The 18,032-nt window shown below is 30.4% G+C and overlaps 1 protein-coding gene across 1 annotated transcript in view; it reads right to left on the reverse strand.

Annotated features, from left to right (window-relative positions):
• Positions 1-17,607, reverse strand: part of LOC109602819 (ubiquitin-conjugating enzyme E2 R2) — a 32,451-nt gene extending 14,844 nt beyond the window's left edge. Inside the window, exons 1-3 of the mRNA XM_020019263.2 lie at positions 17,470-17,607; positions 17,006-17,271; positions 12,930-13,016 (exon numbers count right to left, since the gene is read on the reverse strand). Of these exons, the coding sequence (XP_019874822.1) occupies positions 12,930-13,016; positions 17,006-17,182 (264 nt within the window). The 5' untranslated portion in view covers positions 17,183-17,271; positions 17,470-17,607. The remainder of the gene's footprint in view (positions 1-12,929; positions 13,017-17,005; positions 17,272-17,469) is intronic.
• Between the last annotated feature and the right edge of the window lie 425 nt (positions 17,608-18,032).

Below are 18,032 nucleotides of genomic sequence, written 5' to 3' on the forward strand. Positions count from 1 at the left end.
GCTATTTGCTATTCTCAGATATATATTTTTAATAAAGATGCATTGTTTTTCTTATGTTTTGCCGGCCATTAATTAATAAATTTAATTTATATTAATTAATTTAATATTGGATCATAAATAAAAAAGTGTTGTTAAATAGATCAGGTTGTACGTTACAAGACAAAAAATGCTGTAATTATAATAGATAGTTCATGAAAATGGACCAACTACAACATTTTCCAATTTCACTGGACAAAAAACTGCATTGTTTTGCAACCGAATGAATATTCGAAGTAAAACAAAGCATTAATTTTCCATTATTCATTTGATGTTACGTATTTAGGAACACACAGGTATTTGTTTACACATCAAATTGCACATTACTGCGAATATTATTCGGTGCCATCATATTTCAACGACAATTAATCATCCTCGTTTGAAATTAATGCTCCATCTAAAATCAGTTGAACAATGATAATTAATTTGGACGTTATCGATGATTTGAACACAAAATTCGTTTCTATTCTACAAAGAGCCACCACGTTAAAATTATACGAACAATCAATACGTGTAATAAGGGTCTCTCTTGTTTTGATCATTTTTAAACCCCTTTCATCACAACCCGGAAAAAAATATGTATGGATGATTACAACGTTAACACGTGCCATCGAACGATCGAATATATAAGTATAAAATCGAAACCGATTAAATCGCAATCCTCGGAAATTTATTCTTAGATTATTTTAGTATACACATTAAATAAAAAAACATGTTACATATATTTTTTAAAACCAACAAAGGAAAAAATAAAATGAAATTAATAAAACAACTATTACACCTTTGGGAGAGATGGAATAAATTCTAAAATTACAACCAACAGTAATAAGTTGATTTAAATAAAATTCAATGAATTCAATTTTTAAATTAACTAATATTTAATAAACAGATTATTTGTCTATAACGATTAATTAAGCGAACAAATTTATCAATTAACTAACTTATGCACACATTAATATTTAAGTGAATATAATTAAACGATCAACCAGAAATATAATTACTACAAACACTTCAAATTAAATGTGTAGGATGTACTAAAAAAAACGCTATAGATTTTCATTTAACCAGTCATTTTCTTTCGATTTTCCGTCGACATTTATGTGTCACTTTTAAACACGCGCCCGACAATTTTTTGTCGCCTTTCTCTATCGCTTATCGATACACGAAACGTGAAAAATATATCTGATCCATTTGTTAAAATTGAAAGCGAAGGACACAGTCGTATCGATTGACTGGTGATTAAGCCTCCTTATTAATGAAAATTGACTTTATTTACGTGATCATAAAAGGTATTAAGGATAATTTTGTTTGCATCACTGAGAGACAAAATTTTATCCATTGCTATGAATAAAAAAATATATTATTTTACAACCATCATTTACATACTGACAACGTCGTGTAAACCTGACCTTTGCGGTCAGGAAACTATAACAGGAACCAACTTAACATTCTGACCATTTAAGATGAGGAAGCGGGTTTTACGTTCGCACACGCCGCAAAATAAATTGCAAAACGAGAGGTGTATTAACTCCGTAAATGGCAAAGACCTCGCTGATCCATCCTCATTGATATTGTGCGGCAGAAAACAATCTCCCTCTATTGCTCTCCGCCGACTTTTTGAATTTGACTCAAAATCAAGTGAATAAATATATCATATACAGTTTACCTCAAAATGGAAATACCCATGTATGTACTTTATCTATAACTTGGTTTTAATGAATAATATCACAAAAAATTAACAAGGAATTCCTAATATTTTTAGGAAATGAAAAATATTTCTTATTTCTTGACTGGAAAAAATGGAGTGTACAGAAATTTTATTGTCTCTTTAGAGACATTTTTCATTAAAGTAGAGTAGAGATAAAATAAATTTATATCTCATACTACACTGCTTAAAATTACAAAATAATTACAGAATGTTAACTCCTCCATAAATCTTTTCAGTTTCCATTCTGTACTCTCACGTTTAATTCACACATGCCACTATAGTCAAAAGAAACATACTTTAGCACATATACTCAAATATTATCTTTAATTGTGAAAAATACTACATATATATTTCTAATATTTGAAGATATAATTATTTTTTGGGTATTTAAAAACATATTTTTTAAAACATATGGTTTATTCAAATATTAAATTAATGATATTAATATTAAAAAAATTAATAATGACAAAATATTTTAAAATAATTGAATATAAATAATTACTATCTAAATAACTCGACATTCGTGTAGGCGTCAATAGGATAACATCTTGCATATCCACTTTAGACATGCAAGGGCGTGAGAATTAACTGTCTGTATTATACCCCATATTAAAATTAAATTAGTCGGTGATTGATTTGAAAATTAAAAAACCAAATACTGTAGAAATATGTGCTGTAATTCTTCAATTAGATGACAATATACATGTTTATAGTTGTGTACATTAAGCAGCAGATCAATATAATTTTTTCATTAATCATACACAGCAAAAAAATTAATAATTCAGCGTTACTAAAACCGAGAGAAACAGTCGAGTTTGCTGTAAGTTTACGGCCATATAATCAATCATTTCTCGTATTATTAAAAAATTTAAAGAAACAAAGGAAGTGATAACTACAAACCATATTGGGCAAGTTCGAAAAACTTAATAACTGAACTGAATAATTCAAGTGAACGTAGAGGACTTATTGAAATTAGTTCAAGGACTACGAGAGAAATGTTAGTGGATAGGGGTTGGTTTGGCCGCAGGCTTGCAAAAAAACGGTGCTTTCTAGAATGTGAAGGTTTGTTTAGCACAGGATCACGTTCACTGGAACACAAAATGGAGAGGGCAGGTATTTAGTTTTCTAAAATTAATTTATTTAAAAATGGCGGTCCTGCTTATGTTATACATTCTACAAGGACAAAAGTACACAAAAAGTTTGTTATACCCACAATAAAACATGGTGGCCGTTCAATTATGATGATGATGCTTCAACTCTTCTGACGTGACTGAATTTATGTACAGGGATATATTAAACAACAATTTGCTTCCGTATAATGAAGAAATTGTGCTCTTAATAAATGTGTTTCAACATGAAAACGATTCCAAACACAAATACCAAATTGTTACGGATTGGTTAAAAGACCAAAGCATTGATGTTTTGAATACGCCGACCCAATCTCCAGACATTAATCCTACAGAAAACATAGGGGATCACGTTAATAACACAATTTTACAAATTTAAATCAACTCAGCACAGCAATTCAAGAAGCTTGAAGAATTACAGTATTGACCATAATTGAATGAATTGAATTTTTTAATTTTATATATTTTGAAATGTTCTAAATATAATAAACAAATTATATATTTTAACCACTCTGTATAGTATTCCGAGAATTGAATGAAATTTAAATTTTTTGGTTGGAGATGTTTTAAACCTTCATTTATACGTCGGAATGTGTTAATAACCTCATTAAAATGGGTAAAGGTAAATTGGTTGGTTTGGAGTTGCGTAACAAAATATTATATTTTTATAAAAGAAGTATTAAGCAAGTGAATATTTCGAGGCGTTCAGAATTAAGACTCAACATTATTTCGTGAATAATTCGGAAATATAGTGACATATTACGACCTTATAAATTTCCAGGCAGACTAAAAAAACACCAACGTCGGGATAAAATTTCTGATTTTATGAACATTCATGGACCATTTGGGATTTCTACTAAGACGTCGAAGACTTTTGGATTCTGGCTCTAAAATGTTGTAGGACAGCAAGGAAACCACTTTTACGACAGAGGAACACCGCGGCCAAACTACAATTTGCCCAAGAGCACATTGGGTGAACGACTGGAATTGTTTGAAGTGACGAATCCAAGTTTAACCTGTTTAACAGTGATGGTATTGTTCATGTTCGGCGTCCGAAAGGTGAACAAATGTGAATAAAAAATATATAAAGTCAACTGTCAAACATGGAGGAGGATATGTGATTGTATGGGGGGGTGGTTTTCTGCGTTGGTAATACACCATATAGTAATAAAGTGGCCTGCAAAAAGTCCCGACTTTAAACCGATTGAGAATCTGTGGGAAATTCTTGAACGCAAAATCAGGGATACTCATTTATAAAAAGTATTTTGTCAATTTCAATATAAAATTTTCAAAAACTCCAAGTATTATGGTCAATACTGTATACTCAGAAAATGATCTAGTCTTTGCCATAGAGATGGGCCCAAATTATAAAACAAAAAGGATATTATGCAAGTGTCAATGTTAAATTAAACAACACAGATTTAATTATTAAAAATCCTTTTTAAAATTAGTTCCTATATTAATGTCCAGTCCAATTCAGAAAGATTTTATAGTGTAAGAATATAGTATTTTTATGATACTATATAAAAACAACAATAGTAAATTTATATTGGCTAAAATATTTAACAAAATTGTTATAATAATGACCACAATTGTATATCTACAAGGACCAGGTATAATGAAGAAATTTTTTTTCTAAACTTTTTCCAGAAGAAATTACAGCTCCTCAGCCTTTTTCATTTTTTCGTAACCTTCGGCTTTTGACTTTTGTCGTAATAATACAGTAACGTAGATTCTGATGGATCCTCGTTTTCTCACTATTTTCTATACCACTGAATATTTTTAACTATTAGACTTTTCATATTCTTTGTACAATTTAAAAAATGGTACTTTTGATTAATTTAGATTATCCCAGCTGTTTTTGAATGTTTCAATTTAAACGTTTGAAGAAAGTTAAAGTGATTTCCATAAAATACAAATTCAAACAGGTATGATACGGTACTTTTTATTAATTTAACAATTAAATTTGAGCTAAGAATGAAATAACCTTTCCATTTTAAAGAAACCACTGCGTATTTCTAACATAACAACTAGTGAAGACGAAAGGAAAATTGTTGACAAACACATATAAAACGCAATGTCAACCATGCACATAATTTTAATATTCACACAATCGAATAACAGGTTGGTAGATATCGAATTTGCAATGACCCACCTCTACGTATAATTAACAGGAGTCATAGAATAATTTCTAGACAAAGAACAATTTGCATTTCAGTTGCCCAATGAATTAATGTTAATTGTATTCGCACACATTATGCCAACCTGTGCGCAACATCATCATAAAAACAAACGATTGCACCAGATTTGGGGGCGGCATATTTGGTAACGTAAAGGCCGCGGATTCGCTCGCGTTTTTTCTTTTTTATTTTGTATGCACATTAGATTGTCGTGTTGCCGCAATCTTCAATGTTTACAAACCCGGTTGTTTTAATTATCGCCGGTTTTATTATTTATTAATAACAAAAATATCAGAAAATGAGGCAACGTTATTGGAATATACGGATTGTTTACAAAACCGCTAATTCAGTCGAATCACCGTCAAACGTCACCACCGCGTGGTTTCCAAATCGTCACGGACGTCCAAGATTTGGTAATGACCGTAATTTCGGCGAGGTAATTAGAACTGTCCAAAAAGATATGAATTGCCCGACGCGGTCCGTTTTGACATCGACTTTCTACCAGTTTTGATTTACACAATTTTTAGTCTGCATCGACCAACAATGCGGAGAACATTGATACAGCCTTGAGAATAAATAATCGTACACACACAGACATGGTCCGCGTCAATTCCGCAACCGAACCCGTTTATCAAACGTAGATAAGAGTTGTGGGTACAAACCTTGCCGTTGTCGATGCACGGCGTCGAAAACAGTTTCGATTCCACATGTTCGATGTGAAAAAACGGGCACGTGTGTCGGGGATGGAGCCTCCCGCACGGATTAAACACATGCAGCCGTCGTTGGCTTGGGCACTTTTTTTTTTGTAAATTTGCGAGCGTTTCAGATAGGGTTACGTACCCGGGAGGCGGCGCAGATGGTCGATGAATGATTTTGTCGATTGAATGAACTCACTTTTTATTTATTTTTTTTCTTTGGAACCGTTCAATTGTAACCAGGCGATGTGGAAGTCCTGGCGAATAAGGGCTAGAATAATGCGTTTTCTTTAACGTTAAAACAAAATAAAATATTGTTTGTGGGAATTTCGTGTTCTTAAACTCTCTTCCAATGTCAATAAAAAATTGTTTATATATTTTTTTTTGGTACTCGATTAGCTGCTAATGTTGGAATATTCAGAATCTTAAAATATTTTTTAAGAGGTTCCATTTTATTTTTTATATATTTCTCAAAAAAATTTAAATAAACCAGAAGAAAATAAATAATCTTTTTAATTTAAATGAATTTACCCGTATATTTGGCATGATTAAATAAAAAATAAAAGATCTCTCTCGATCTTTTTATTTGGAATTAATATTTTCTGTTTTTCTTTATACACTTCACCACCAGACTGAGAATAAACACATTTTACTTTGTTATTTCAAATACGACCTCACGTATATTTTTAGATTTTTTAATTGAGTATAAAATTCAGAGTATATGGTAACGATCATACCATGATCTATGTCTAAATTTATTAGTTTTTGAATTATTAATATTTTCGTTAAAATTCATGAAATGTAAATAAATGTCAATTAAAACTAACTTATAATTTTCTTGGTACTAAATTAACTGTCAATGTTGGAATATTTAGAATCTTAAAATATTTTTTAAAAGGTTCCTGTTATTTTTTATATATTTCTCTAAAAAATTGAAAAGAAAACAGAAGAAAATAAATAATAACTTGAATCTTTTAAATTTAAATGAATTTACCCGTATACTTTGGCATAATTAAATAAAAAATGAAAGATCTCCCCTCCATATTTATACTTGGAATTAATATTTTCTGTTGCTCCTTATACACTTCACCACCAGACTGAGAATAAACACATTTTACTTTATTTCAAATGCGACCTCACTTATATTTTTAGATTTTTTAATTCAGTATAAAATTCAGAGTATATGGTAACGATCATACCATGACCTATGTATAAATTTATTAGTTTTTGAATTATTAATATTTTCGTTAAAATTCATGAAATGTAAATAAATGTCAATTAAAACTAACTTATAATTTTCTTGATACTAGATTAGCTGTCAGTGTTGGTATATTTAGTATCTTAAAATATTTTGAAAATTGAAGAGAAAGAAAAAACAGAAAAAAATGAACAAGTTTAAAAATTTTATTTTCGTTGAAATTCATCAAATGTAAACAAATGTCAATCAAAAGTAACTTTCTTGTTACCAGATTAGCTGTCAGTGTTGAAATATTTAGTATCTTAAAACATTTTGAAAATTTAAATGTTGGAATATTTATTTAGTATCTTAAAAAATGTTAATAAATAAATTTATTTTAATTGAAATTACTTATGTATGTTTTTGCATAATAAAATGAGAAATAAAAAATCTTGATTAGATTCATCATTCCTTATACTTAAAATTAATATATTCCGAGGTATTTGTAGTTTCCCATATACTTATAATAAACCACTACGATTGTGAAACACACTTTACAGTCATGAGACTTCATGCGAATTACCTTTAGTTCATGTATCTATCTAATATGGACTGACATATACAGTTTACACAAAAAAAAATCCGTTGAAACAATACAGATCTAATGAAATTCCAAGACCGATTCCATTTCAAACCGTCTTAATTGTTAATATAAAAAATAAACTCTAGAAACTCTCTGACTCAGTTTGCTCATTGATTGCTAGGTAGAAACCGTCTCCGCACGAAATTAAATTCTTACCAGTTAAATGAATCAAACTCCAAGAAAAGTACTTTGTATAATATGAAAAGTTTCGATTCACTTAACAACCACGAAATATTTATTAGGGTCAATGACTAATGGCCGGGACTGAAATTATTGATCAAAACCAAATCTATTTTCGTACATACACGAACGCACAGAAAAACTCCCCCGTCCGATCAAAACCAAGATACATTTTCCCGGTGCAACGTCACAAGCCAAACAGAACAAACAACAAACACAAAGGTTTTCAAAGGGCGTCGCTTCTTTCTACGCGACAACGGCATCGAAAAAATCAATTTCCTTAAAATAGAGGCCAGTGTCAAATGGCGACACTGCCGCTATTTTTAAAGCCACCGCGAGTGATCCGTACCGTTTTCATTTTTCACGACCGAATCGCAACGGTGTCTTTTCCAAGTGGCCGGCCCGGTAACGAGTGGGAACCGTACGGCAAATCATGCACCATGCAAAATTCGATGCGGTCCCGCACCAAATGTCACACGAAAACGAGACCTTTGCAGCAAATGCAAAGCGTCACGGGGCCCGGTCACGATGAAAAACCCTCGAGGGGGGCTTCCCGAATGTTTTGAACGTCTCCGATGTGCCTCACGCCGAGAACGCCGCGACGGCCCGGCCCTCGACCCCGATTTGACTAATTTAAACTTTTAATCGTGGTCGATGTACCATTATGCCGGATAACTGCTAAATTATCGTCCAACATGTTACTCACATGCGGTTATCTGTCGGAGACGCGGACATTGTGTATTGTTACGTGGGGGTGGGAACGTTTGGCGATTTTGTCCGATACACGGCCCGACTACTGGGAAAATTCGGTTTTCTTTGTCGACAACAGAAGCCCATGCGACACGTGTAAATCATTTTCCTTTAACTACCCGTCATTCGCAAAAAAAAATTCCTGCAATTCAATTGAAAAGAAAACATTTTGCATAGAATGCTGCAAACGCAACAAGCCATTTTCTCACGGGTATCAGTTGTTGTTCAATGTAAATTTTGATAAAAAACAGGGATACTTTACAAAGATTAGATATGGATTATTTCTATATATTCTTTCGAATTGTATTACCCATTTTGGTCATAATTTTATATTATAAAGCACTAAAATACATTATGTATGAAATTTTAAAAATTGTCTTTTTCGATCAAATATAAAATAAATAAATTTTGGTAATTCAGAAGCATTTTTATATACAGATGGCTTTTTATAGTGCCTTAAAAAGTGCATAATTTCATGAAAAACTAACGAATTTTCGTCGAACTTTATTTTTATGTGTGCAATAGTTCTTTCAATGGAAAATGACAATAATTAGTCGAAAATTATATATAATTTTTTAAGAATAAATTAAATTTCTGACAATATGTTTTTTTTTAATTACTTTTTTTGTCAAATTGTTAAATATAAATATAGTGGTGATAATAATAAATATTAATAATAATTAAAGCAACTTATTAAAATATATTAAAAATATGAAGTGTTCTAGTCGAAATGGGTGCCAATATCTAGAATATTTATTGTTTTTTTTTGTTATTGTTACATCTACTATACAAAATTTAATTTTAATCTTTAAAAAATTGTATACTTTTTTACTTTTCAATGGACCTTTTACTTTATGGTATTTATTTAATGTTGATTTAAATTCATTATGTATGAGCTATTCTTTGCTTATTATTATAATTATTTAATTATTGGTCGAAGTAAAAATATTAGAGAAAAGTAGCTACGTAAAATTTGTCTGAGTTCGAACAAAATGAAAGAAAATCAATAACTGGATAATTTGAATGTTAAGAAACAATTTAGCGTTAACTAAATTTAAAGCCAACCTGGAGGAAATGACCAGACTTACAGAGGCACAAACCCTAGTTTCTAGTAAAAATGTGGAAATCCAATTTTGTCCTTCTTATGATCACATTCACCGGACCACAGAACAGTGGGGACGAGTAGTTTTGAGAAAGGAATCTAAATTTAACTTATAAAAAATGGAGGTTCTGCTTATCTTAAACATCCTAAAAGTTGAACTACACAAAAAGTTTGTTATACCAACAATGAAACATGGTGGTGGTGGTTCAATTATGCTATAGGGATGGTTCAATTGTTCTGACGTAGACCTTCTTGGACTAATTTATGTACAGGGATGTACTAAACACCAATTTGCTTCCATATATTGAAGAAATAATGCTCTTAATAAATATGTTTCAATATATAAACGATCCAAAATGCAAATTCAAAATTGTGACGGATTTGGTTAAAAAACCAAAGTATCAATGTTTTGTCTTGTCCGTTCCAATCTCCAGACATCAACCCTATAGAAACATGTGGGATCACGTTTATAACCTAATTTGACATAAAAATTTTACAAATTTAAATGAACTATCACAGCAATTCAAGAAGCTTGAAGGAATATGTAATTGTCGTATATTCGAAAAATGTTCGAATCTACGCCATGGAGACGGGCCAAAATTATAAAATCAAAAGGATATTTTACAAAGTGTTAGTGATAAATTAAATAACACAAATTTGATCATTAAAACTCCCTTTTGAAATTAAAGTTTCTATATTTTTGTCAAACTCAATTCAGAAGAATAATGTAACATTTTATAGAATAACAAAATATTGGTTTTTATAATACTGTATAAAAACAGTTCTAAATTAATACTATTTTTTATCAGTCACATTGAATAAAAAAGTTATACTAAAATATTTAAGATTTTAAAAAGTTACTATAATAATGACCTCTGCAGTATATTTTTTAAAATTTGAAATTTTAACAATATAAATTGAAATATTAACATGATATAACAATAATATATTTATTTATACAAGTGAGAATAAATTCACGGATACGAAGCAGTGCTATCGCATACATTATTCTCCAATTTAATAATTTTTTTATAACTACCGTTTCACAGAAATTGAATAGTGACGTCTCTTGACTTTGATGTTCACTACTCTGTATTTCTTAAATATGCTATTTTTGTGACAACATTGCGTGTTTTCTTTAAGTAGAAATTATTTTGATTTAGATACAAAATGAATTGTAGAAGTCTTACACTATGAAAAATATTGCAGTAGAAAATTAGTATCGTTTGTAAAAAAAAAAAAATAAATAAACAAAAAAGTTACTACAATTTTTTGAATCTGGCAAATGTTAGTTCACAGATACCAAAGTATGGTCAGTACCAAGTAACGTTTTTAAAAAATTGAACTTCAACCAATTTAACACATCCTGTAAATCATAAAATTAAAACTAAGAGCTGTATAATAGATAAATATTGTAATATGCAATAATTACAAGATTATACAACATTAAACAAAGCCAAGCACATTTGCCAGAGAAGATTGGACATTTTTAGACGTCAACACCCATTTAATACAAATATAAATATTCTAAGATCGCGACGTCAATTTAAAGAAACAGAAAGAAAAAAAAACCGACTGACCCCAAGATTAAACCTTGAGGGGCAACGTACTCTCAGCACAGAGATTAATTATGTTTGTTATACCTTCTTGTGCATAGCACAAACAACATACGTAAATCTGATCCACGAAACATTCAACGTTCTCAGCAACAACTTTTTCCGCCGTCACACCAATCTCAATGACACACGTACGTAACTCATCCGATAATTGAATTAGGTCGTTGAATTATTGCCAACCCGATCATCGGTCGGTCAATCGAACAATTCACATTTTCTCAAGGAAACGGTTTTTCTGATGACGTCGTGTGCAAGTGGCGGCTCGAGTCGGTTACTTGAACCAGTGAAAGTTGCCCAACACATTTTTAATTAGACCGTTAATCCAGTTAGCCGTTCTGTTCCGTCCGAAACAATGGCGCGACGAGTCACGCACCGAATAAAAGAAAATCATATTGTTACGATTTTAATGGTTTTACGAATTTTAATTTGAAGGGGGCTGCACCCGGTGTCGACGAATTAGACAATTTTAGGCAAAAATAAAAACATTTTTAGGTACCTAAGGATTATTTTGATATTAACCATAAAAATAAGGCGACAAAAAATAGATTATTAGAAATCCATAAAAATTAGAGAGTTAAACTCAACAGTAAAACTGTGATCCTTAGAAAGATATACATCAAGATGAAATCGAAATTTCAATAGAATATTAGTTATTAATTATTGATAATTTTGAGAAAGTTTATAAACAAATGGGTTAGAGAGTTGAAAAATAATCCGATCGATTTGACAAGATTAAAAAACAATATTATTGAGGTCTTGCCCAATTTTTTGACCGGTTTACCCGAAACATTGTGCGGATCCGGTCGTACATTTCATAGAATATTTATTAAAAAAAAAGTAAGTTGAATAATTTTTTATTCATACATTTTTCTTACAGCAAACAAGGTAATTTATCAGAAAACAAAAATAGACTTTAAATACTGTATTATTAAGTGAGGGTATTATTAGGATTAGATGATATTTCTAAAAAAACACTGTTAGTAATTAATATTTATAGAGAGTCACACAAATAAATTGAAATACTGTAGTACATATAAGTATAGCAATCTATAATACCTATATAAAATAAACTGTGCCACAAAATATTTATCAAAGTTTTTTTAACGTTTTCTGTATTATTAAAAAATTTAGAAAACTGTCCATGTAGGAGCGCAAAAACTTTGAAAGAAAATCAATAACTGGATAATTCGAATGTCAAAAAATAATCCAAATCTTAGGGTCAACCGAAATTAAAACCTATAAGAAATGGGATTTGCTGAAATTAGTTCAAGAGTTGAGAGAAGATGGTTAATGGACTTACGGTCACATTCACTGGACCACAGAAGAGTGGACGAATATTTTAGTGACCAAACTAAATTTAATTTTTTAAAAAATATGATTCTTATGTTAAACATTTTACAGGGATAAAACTACACAAACAGTTTTTTATTTTATTCTTATGGAGATATTAATTCTAATTATTTATACAAGTGTGAATAAATTCACGGATATGAGGGCGTATATCACATAAATTATTCTTCTTTTCAATGATTTTTCTGATAAAAATGTCAAATTATTGACCCATCGCATTAGTATTTCACAAAAATTGAACAGTGACATTTCCAGTTTTAACTTTGAAAATCAATATCTTTATTTCCCAAATTTTTATAACACTACCATTGGCGACGAATATTAACAATGTGCCATTTCGAATAAAATACAAAAATTAGACTCACCTCATAAACGTTGGGATGCCATACTTTGGTCAGGAATCTAATTGACGGCGGTGAATAGGGATAGTCTGTGGGGAATTTCATTCGGGCCTGAAACAAATGGAAAATGTCAAAAATTTTCTGGTAAAATTCCGAATTTCAACTAGGCGACACAGTTTACCGCTTAGTTTGACACAGTTTAACTCTCGAGCCGTATCGCTAGACCTGTTTTACGTTTCCATCAGATATATTAATTGCGTACGATTTTTACAGTTAATACGAATGATAAACAGGGGAACTCGGAACATCGATTTCAGCACAAAGTGTTAACAATTAATTAATTATTGGGTCGTTAAATCAACAATCATGTACCACACAGCAACTAGTCCATGCATGTAATCAGTCCGTGCCTGTGACCTATTTTCCACCCCCCTTTCGAAACATTCTTCGATTCATATTAATCGGCCGATAATTGCGCAACGAGGTCTTAAGGAAACAATGGCGTATTGCACATGGGACCGTTCATTGTCCACTCGCCTGAAATTAAACAATCCCGGGAATTGAATCGACGAAAGAGGACAAATCCGGCACGCGGTCCCGGGAATTGGGTCAACACGGAAACATGATTTATCCGGCCGCGGAATCCGGGGCTCATTGCCAAGAATGAATGCGAGATTATGACAATCCCGAACGTGTGAAAGCTGTTAATAAGCTAAAAGCATATTAGTCACTTCGAACTAACAATTCATGATTTACTTAAGGTGTGATGCTGAGTCAAAACAATGATAACAAATTATTATTCCACTAATTCAAAAGCTTAAATTCATACAATGGCGACGCACTCAAATTAAAAACATTAATTAAAGTTAAAATTCAAAAATATTTCTAATTAATAATTAATAAACAATTTGTAGAAGTGCAACTAGACGAGGTTAGTACTAAAATGGGAAAAAACAAATATTGTAACTAGAGAAGCATCAGAATATTGTAAAGAATTTATTAATTTTAAAATGGGTTATTAAGAAATGTAGAAGTCTTAAATGAAAATTTGTTCCTAGTGTTTCATATTAACAACTATATAAACTTTGAACACAATCAGAACATGTTGAATATTTTGAAAGCATGTGTCAGTGTAATTTAAGATTCATTTTATTTAAAAATAAACATCTTGACTTATCAATTGGCAACAATCAAATATCAAAATTTTCTGATAGTTATGAACAAAACCTGTCATTTTTAACAAAATAACAAACTTAAACGCAGGAAATGGTTTAGACATAACTTTGTTAGTTGATATCAGTCCTAGGTCCTGAAAACCTTTCGAGGTATGAAATAGTAAAACTACAAAATGTAATTACCAGTTGATAATTATCAGTAAATACTGCCAAATGATATTTCAAAATATTAGGGAAAGCTACCATATGCTGAAGAAAATTTATCTATTTGGGGAAGTTTTAGCAAGATATCATACCAAGCCCAGGAAATGGTTTAGGGACAACATCGTTAACTGCATTTAATGACCTTCATGCCTATTGAAAACCTTTTGAGATATGTAAAAATAAAATTACAAAACTGATAATTTAAATTTAAATATAATAAATAAATTGAATAAAGTTTTATAGACTTAGAATTGGCTACTGGAAGATGTCTATTTAATAAAGTAAAAATATAAATTATTCAAATATTTATATTTAAAAATTTGTTTTAATTAATACGTGGTACAACAATTTTTTTTATAATTTATTTATGTTGCCACCCTTTTTTAATTTGATAAATTTTAGCGTTCTTTGGGATATTAATATACTTAGAAATCAATTGAGAAAGACTGTGGTTCTTTTTTTTTAATAACTCTTGGATTTTCTACGATTGATACGAAGGTTGAAATAATACTAATTACAAAAAATAGACATAAAACGCCAGCCAGAGAAAGTGTAACTATTTCGCCAACGCTTTCCATTATGTAGATAGATACAGTTGCGCAGAAAAGTAACGAGAACATCCTTTCAACTGAACTGGACACACTTCCTTAAATTATTATTTAATTACAGTATTAGCCTATAAGATTTCAACTGATTCTAATACAATTTTAATTAATTAAATGTTTAATTCAATGGGTAATTGATTTTCTAAACTATAGGAATTAAATGATACAATAAAATCAAATATATATATATATATATATATATATAAATTGTTTTAAAGGGAAAAATAAAAAATAGAATAACACCAAAAGTTTAAAACCTTACCTTTAAAAACAGGTAAGTGTCTGGGTCAAAGAAAAAAATATGTAAATGAAATGCACAATAAGAAGTTTTGACAAAACACGTTAAGTTTGTGTATTTATTTTTTATACAGTATATTTACATATTAACAATTATTAAAAGTTTTTATAAATAAGTTCCAAGAAATTGTTTATGTGCGTCAATGTTTAAATTACAATATTTTATATTAAAAGCATGTTCCTACAGGGATTTGGAGAATAAACCTGTTATGTATAATATTTTGATACCTACAAATAATATTTAAAATCTTCATTTGGTTTTTCTGTATACTAAATAAAAAAAATTGTACATTTGTAACAACTCGTATTTTTAAATTAAATGATGAAAAATGACAAAATGAAGCTAATTCTATGATTATTAAGAGTAAAAATATAAAATGTATTAGTCCTAAGTAAAGTAAGAGGCTACATATATTTTGTAAACAATCCGATAAATTCTGAATGAATCCTTCAAAATTTATCCAAAATACGTTTCTTCCTTTTTATGTGTTAAAATAACATTTTTGATTTACAAAAACACACATACAGTGGGACGCTTCCAACAGATTAAATACGCATTAAAAATTATGCATATTCATAATTCTGCGAAAATATTAAAAATAATATTAATTTCACGAATTTATTTTTTTAACAATTAATCTACTAATAATACTATAGTAATACTAATACCCAAATTTTATTTACTTCTATCAGTCCATCATTCAATTGAAAGCATATATTTTTCCTAAGTTATTTTTGAAAATTGTTGAAAATTGACATGTGCTATTTCTGACAGTTTATTCCCTGGACAAATTTAATAAAATTCAAATGGGTCATGCTGTATATTTTTGCAGTACTGCATCTCATCGATTGTTAAATAGATTACAATCAAATTGACCATTAATATGAGATCTTTATTAGTGACATTCTTAAATATTTATATATACATCTTATCACATGCAAAATATATTAATGCAAGTACTTTTTTTATAAATTATATATATATTTTTAAGTACATCAATAACAATCGCAATGTATAAGTTTATTTAAACTATTTGTATGCTTCGAATTCCATAGGATAGTGATTGGATATAATTTATCTTGTATAGTCCATTTTATTTTAATAAATTTAGCTTATAATATACATACATGTGGAGACAAGATTAATGCAAATACATATGAAGTGGTGGGTATAATAAATATTAGATTAAATATGACTTAACTCTGTATCTATTCGATTCAAATAATAATATGAACAATAAAGCTCACATATTGCTTTTTTTCATAAAATTTTGATTGTTTAAGTTGTCTGAAAGCAAAACTAAAATGTTAGATTTACTGTAGAAAGAAAAACTAGTAGAATTTTCTGTAAATAATGCTTATTAAAAGCTGTTTTTATGATTAATTGTTTAAAATATGGAAACAAACACTATATTTTCAATCAAAACATTTTTACTGACAAAACCCAAAGTAATTAATGATTTTTGTCGTGTAAACACCACAAATGTTCCATGTAGTTATAAACATAAATATTTCATACGAAACGACATGTGTACATGAAAAAGTATGATAAAAATCAATACAGTTCGAAACGAAAATCTAATCATTGAAAGTGGTAAAAAGTGCAAGTGTGTTATTAATAATTTTGCAGTTCACACAAACGCAACTGCTTTTGCCGTACGCAATCAATCGTTGAAAACGATAATCGAATCCTGTTTATTTTTGTTGCTCAGTGATGCACACAGAAAATCAGCTATTTACAAGGGAACGGCGAGATAACACAAACGGTAGAACGCAATTGTCTTGTGCGTTTATTTATATTCGCAGAGTAATTACTTACCTTGAAGCAACCACCCATGTACAAGGTATCCGGGGGTCCGAAAATAGCCACTTCCCATTCAAAAAGATTATCCTCATTGACAAGTTTCACACGGAATCCCTCGACGGGCTCCTCGAGCAGGCTCTTGTACTCGACGGCGAGGGCACGCAGGGCTCCGCTGGCCAGTTTGTTTGCCATCTTTGCTACACAATCCGCGTTACGATTGTCCACTGGTTTTGAGTTCTTTTCAAATATGTTCGAACGTCGACGGATGGACGATGGTCGTGCTGGAACGGCGAAACGAACTAAGACGCCATTAACACAAAATGTAAAATAAAACCCGAGAAACGTTCGCAATTAAAACTGAAACGTCAACTGGACCAGCCAATACTGACAGAGGACCGACGTGAGATGTCTTTGTGTCAGTAATTTGCTCGTTTTTTATTTTATTGTCAGTCTTCGTTCGCGGAACACGCACTACTCACCACGACAGACGCTGACGTTCGAATGTTCCCTGACCAAAACAAAGGACTGGACGGGGAGATGGAGACTTCACGCCGCGCCGCTTTGTCAGATTATGAGAAAACAGCTGTGTGTTGGCAGCGTTGCCTAGTTCAACGATCAATTTGTTGAAGTGACAGCGTTTGTTTGGTCATTTGTTTCTTTGTCTCTGCGATGATCATTTTAAGAAATATATTATTAAAAATGTTATTATTGTCCGGTCTTAATTTTATATAATCGGAAATTTGAGAAAAATTACAATTCGGCACGAATATAAAACAAATATTCTAGCAAAATAATTTAAAACTATTTCTATTTTAAAGTATGCAAATCAACTTTTGACAGGTAAGATACTAATTCTTGAAAGGAAGTCCCAGATTGTACCTACAAAAATTATATTAATGTTTCTTAGGTCTATCATTATCATTTTAGAAATGTACTCGATACTTTCGCTACAGCCTATTCAGATGAGGCAGTAGCTATGAAAATGATTTTATTGACATTGACAACGTTCATATTAAAAAATACATTTTTTAGGTTTTTATTC

The sequence above is a fragment of the Aethina tumida genome, chromosome 1 (assembly GCF_024364675.1).
Source record: "Aethina tumida isolate Nest 87 chromosome 1, icAetTumi1.1, whole genome shotgun sequence".
NCBI classification, from domain to species: Eukaryota; Metazoa; Arthropoda; class Insecta; order Coleoptera; family Nitidulidae; genus Aethina; species Aethina tumida.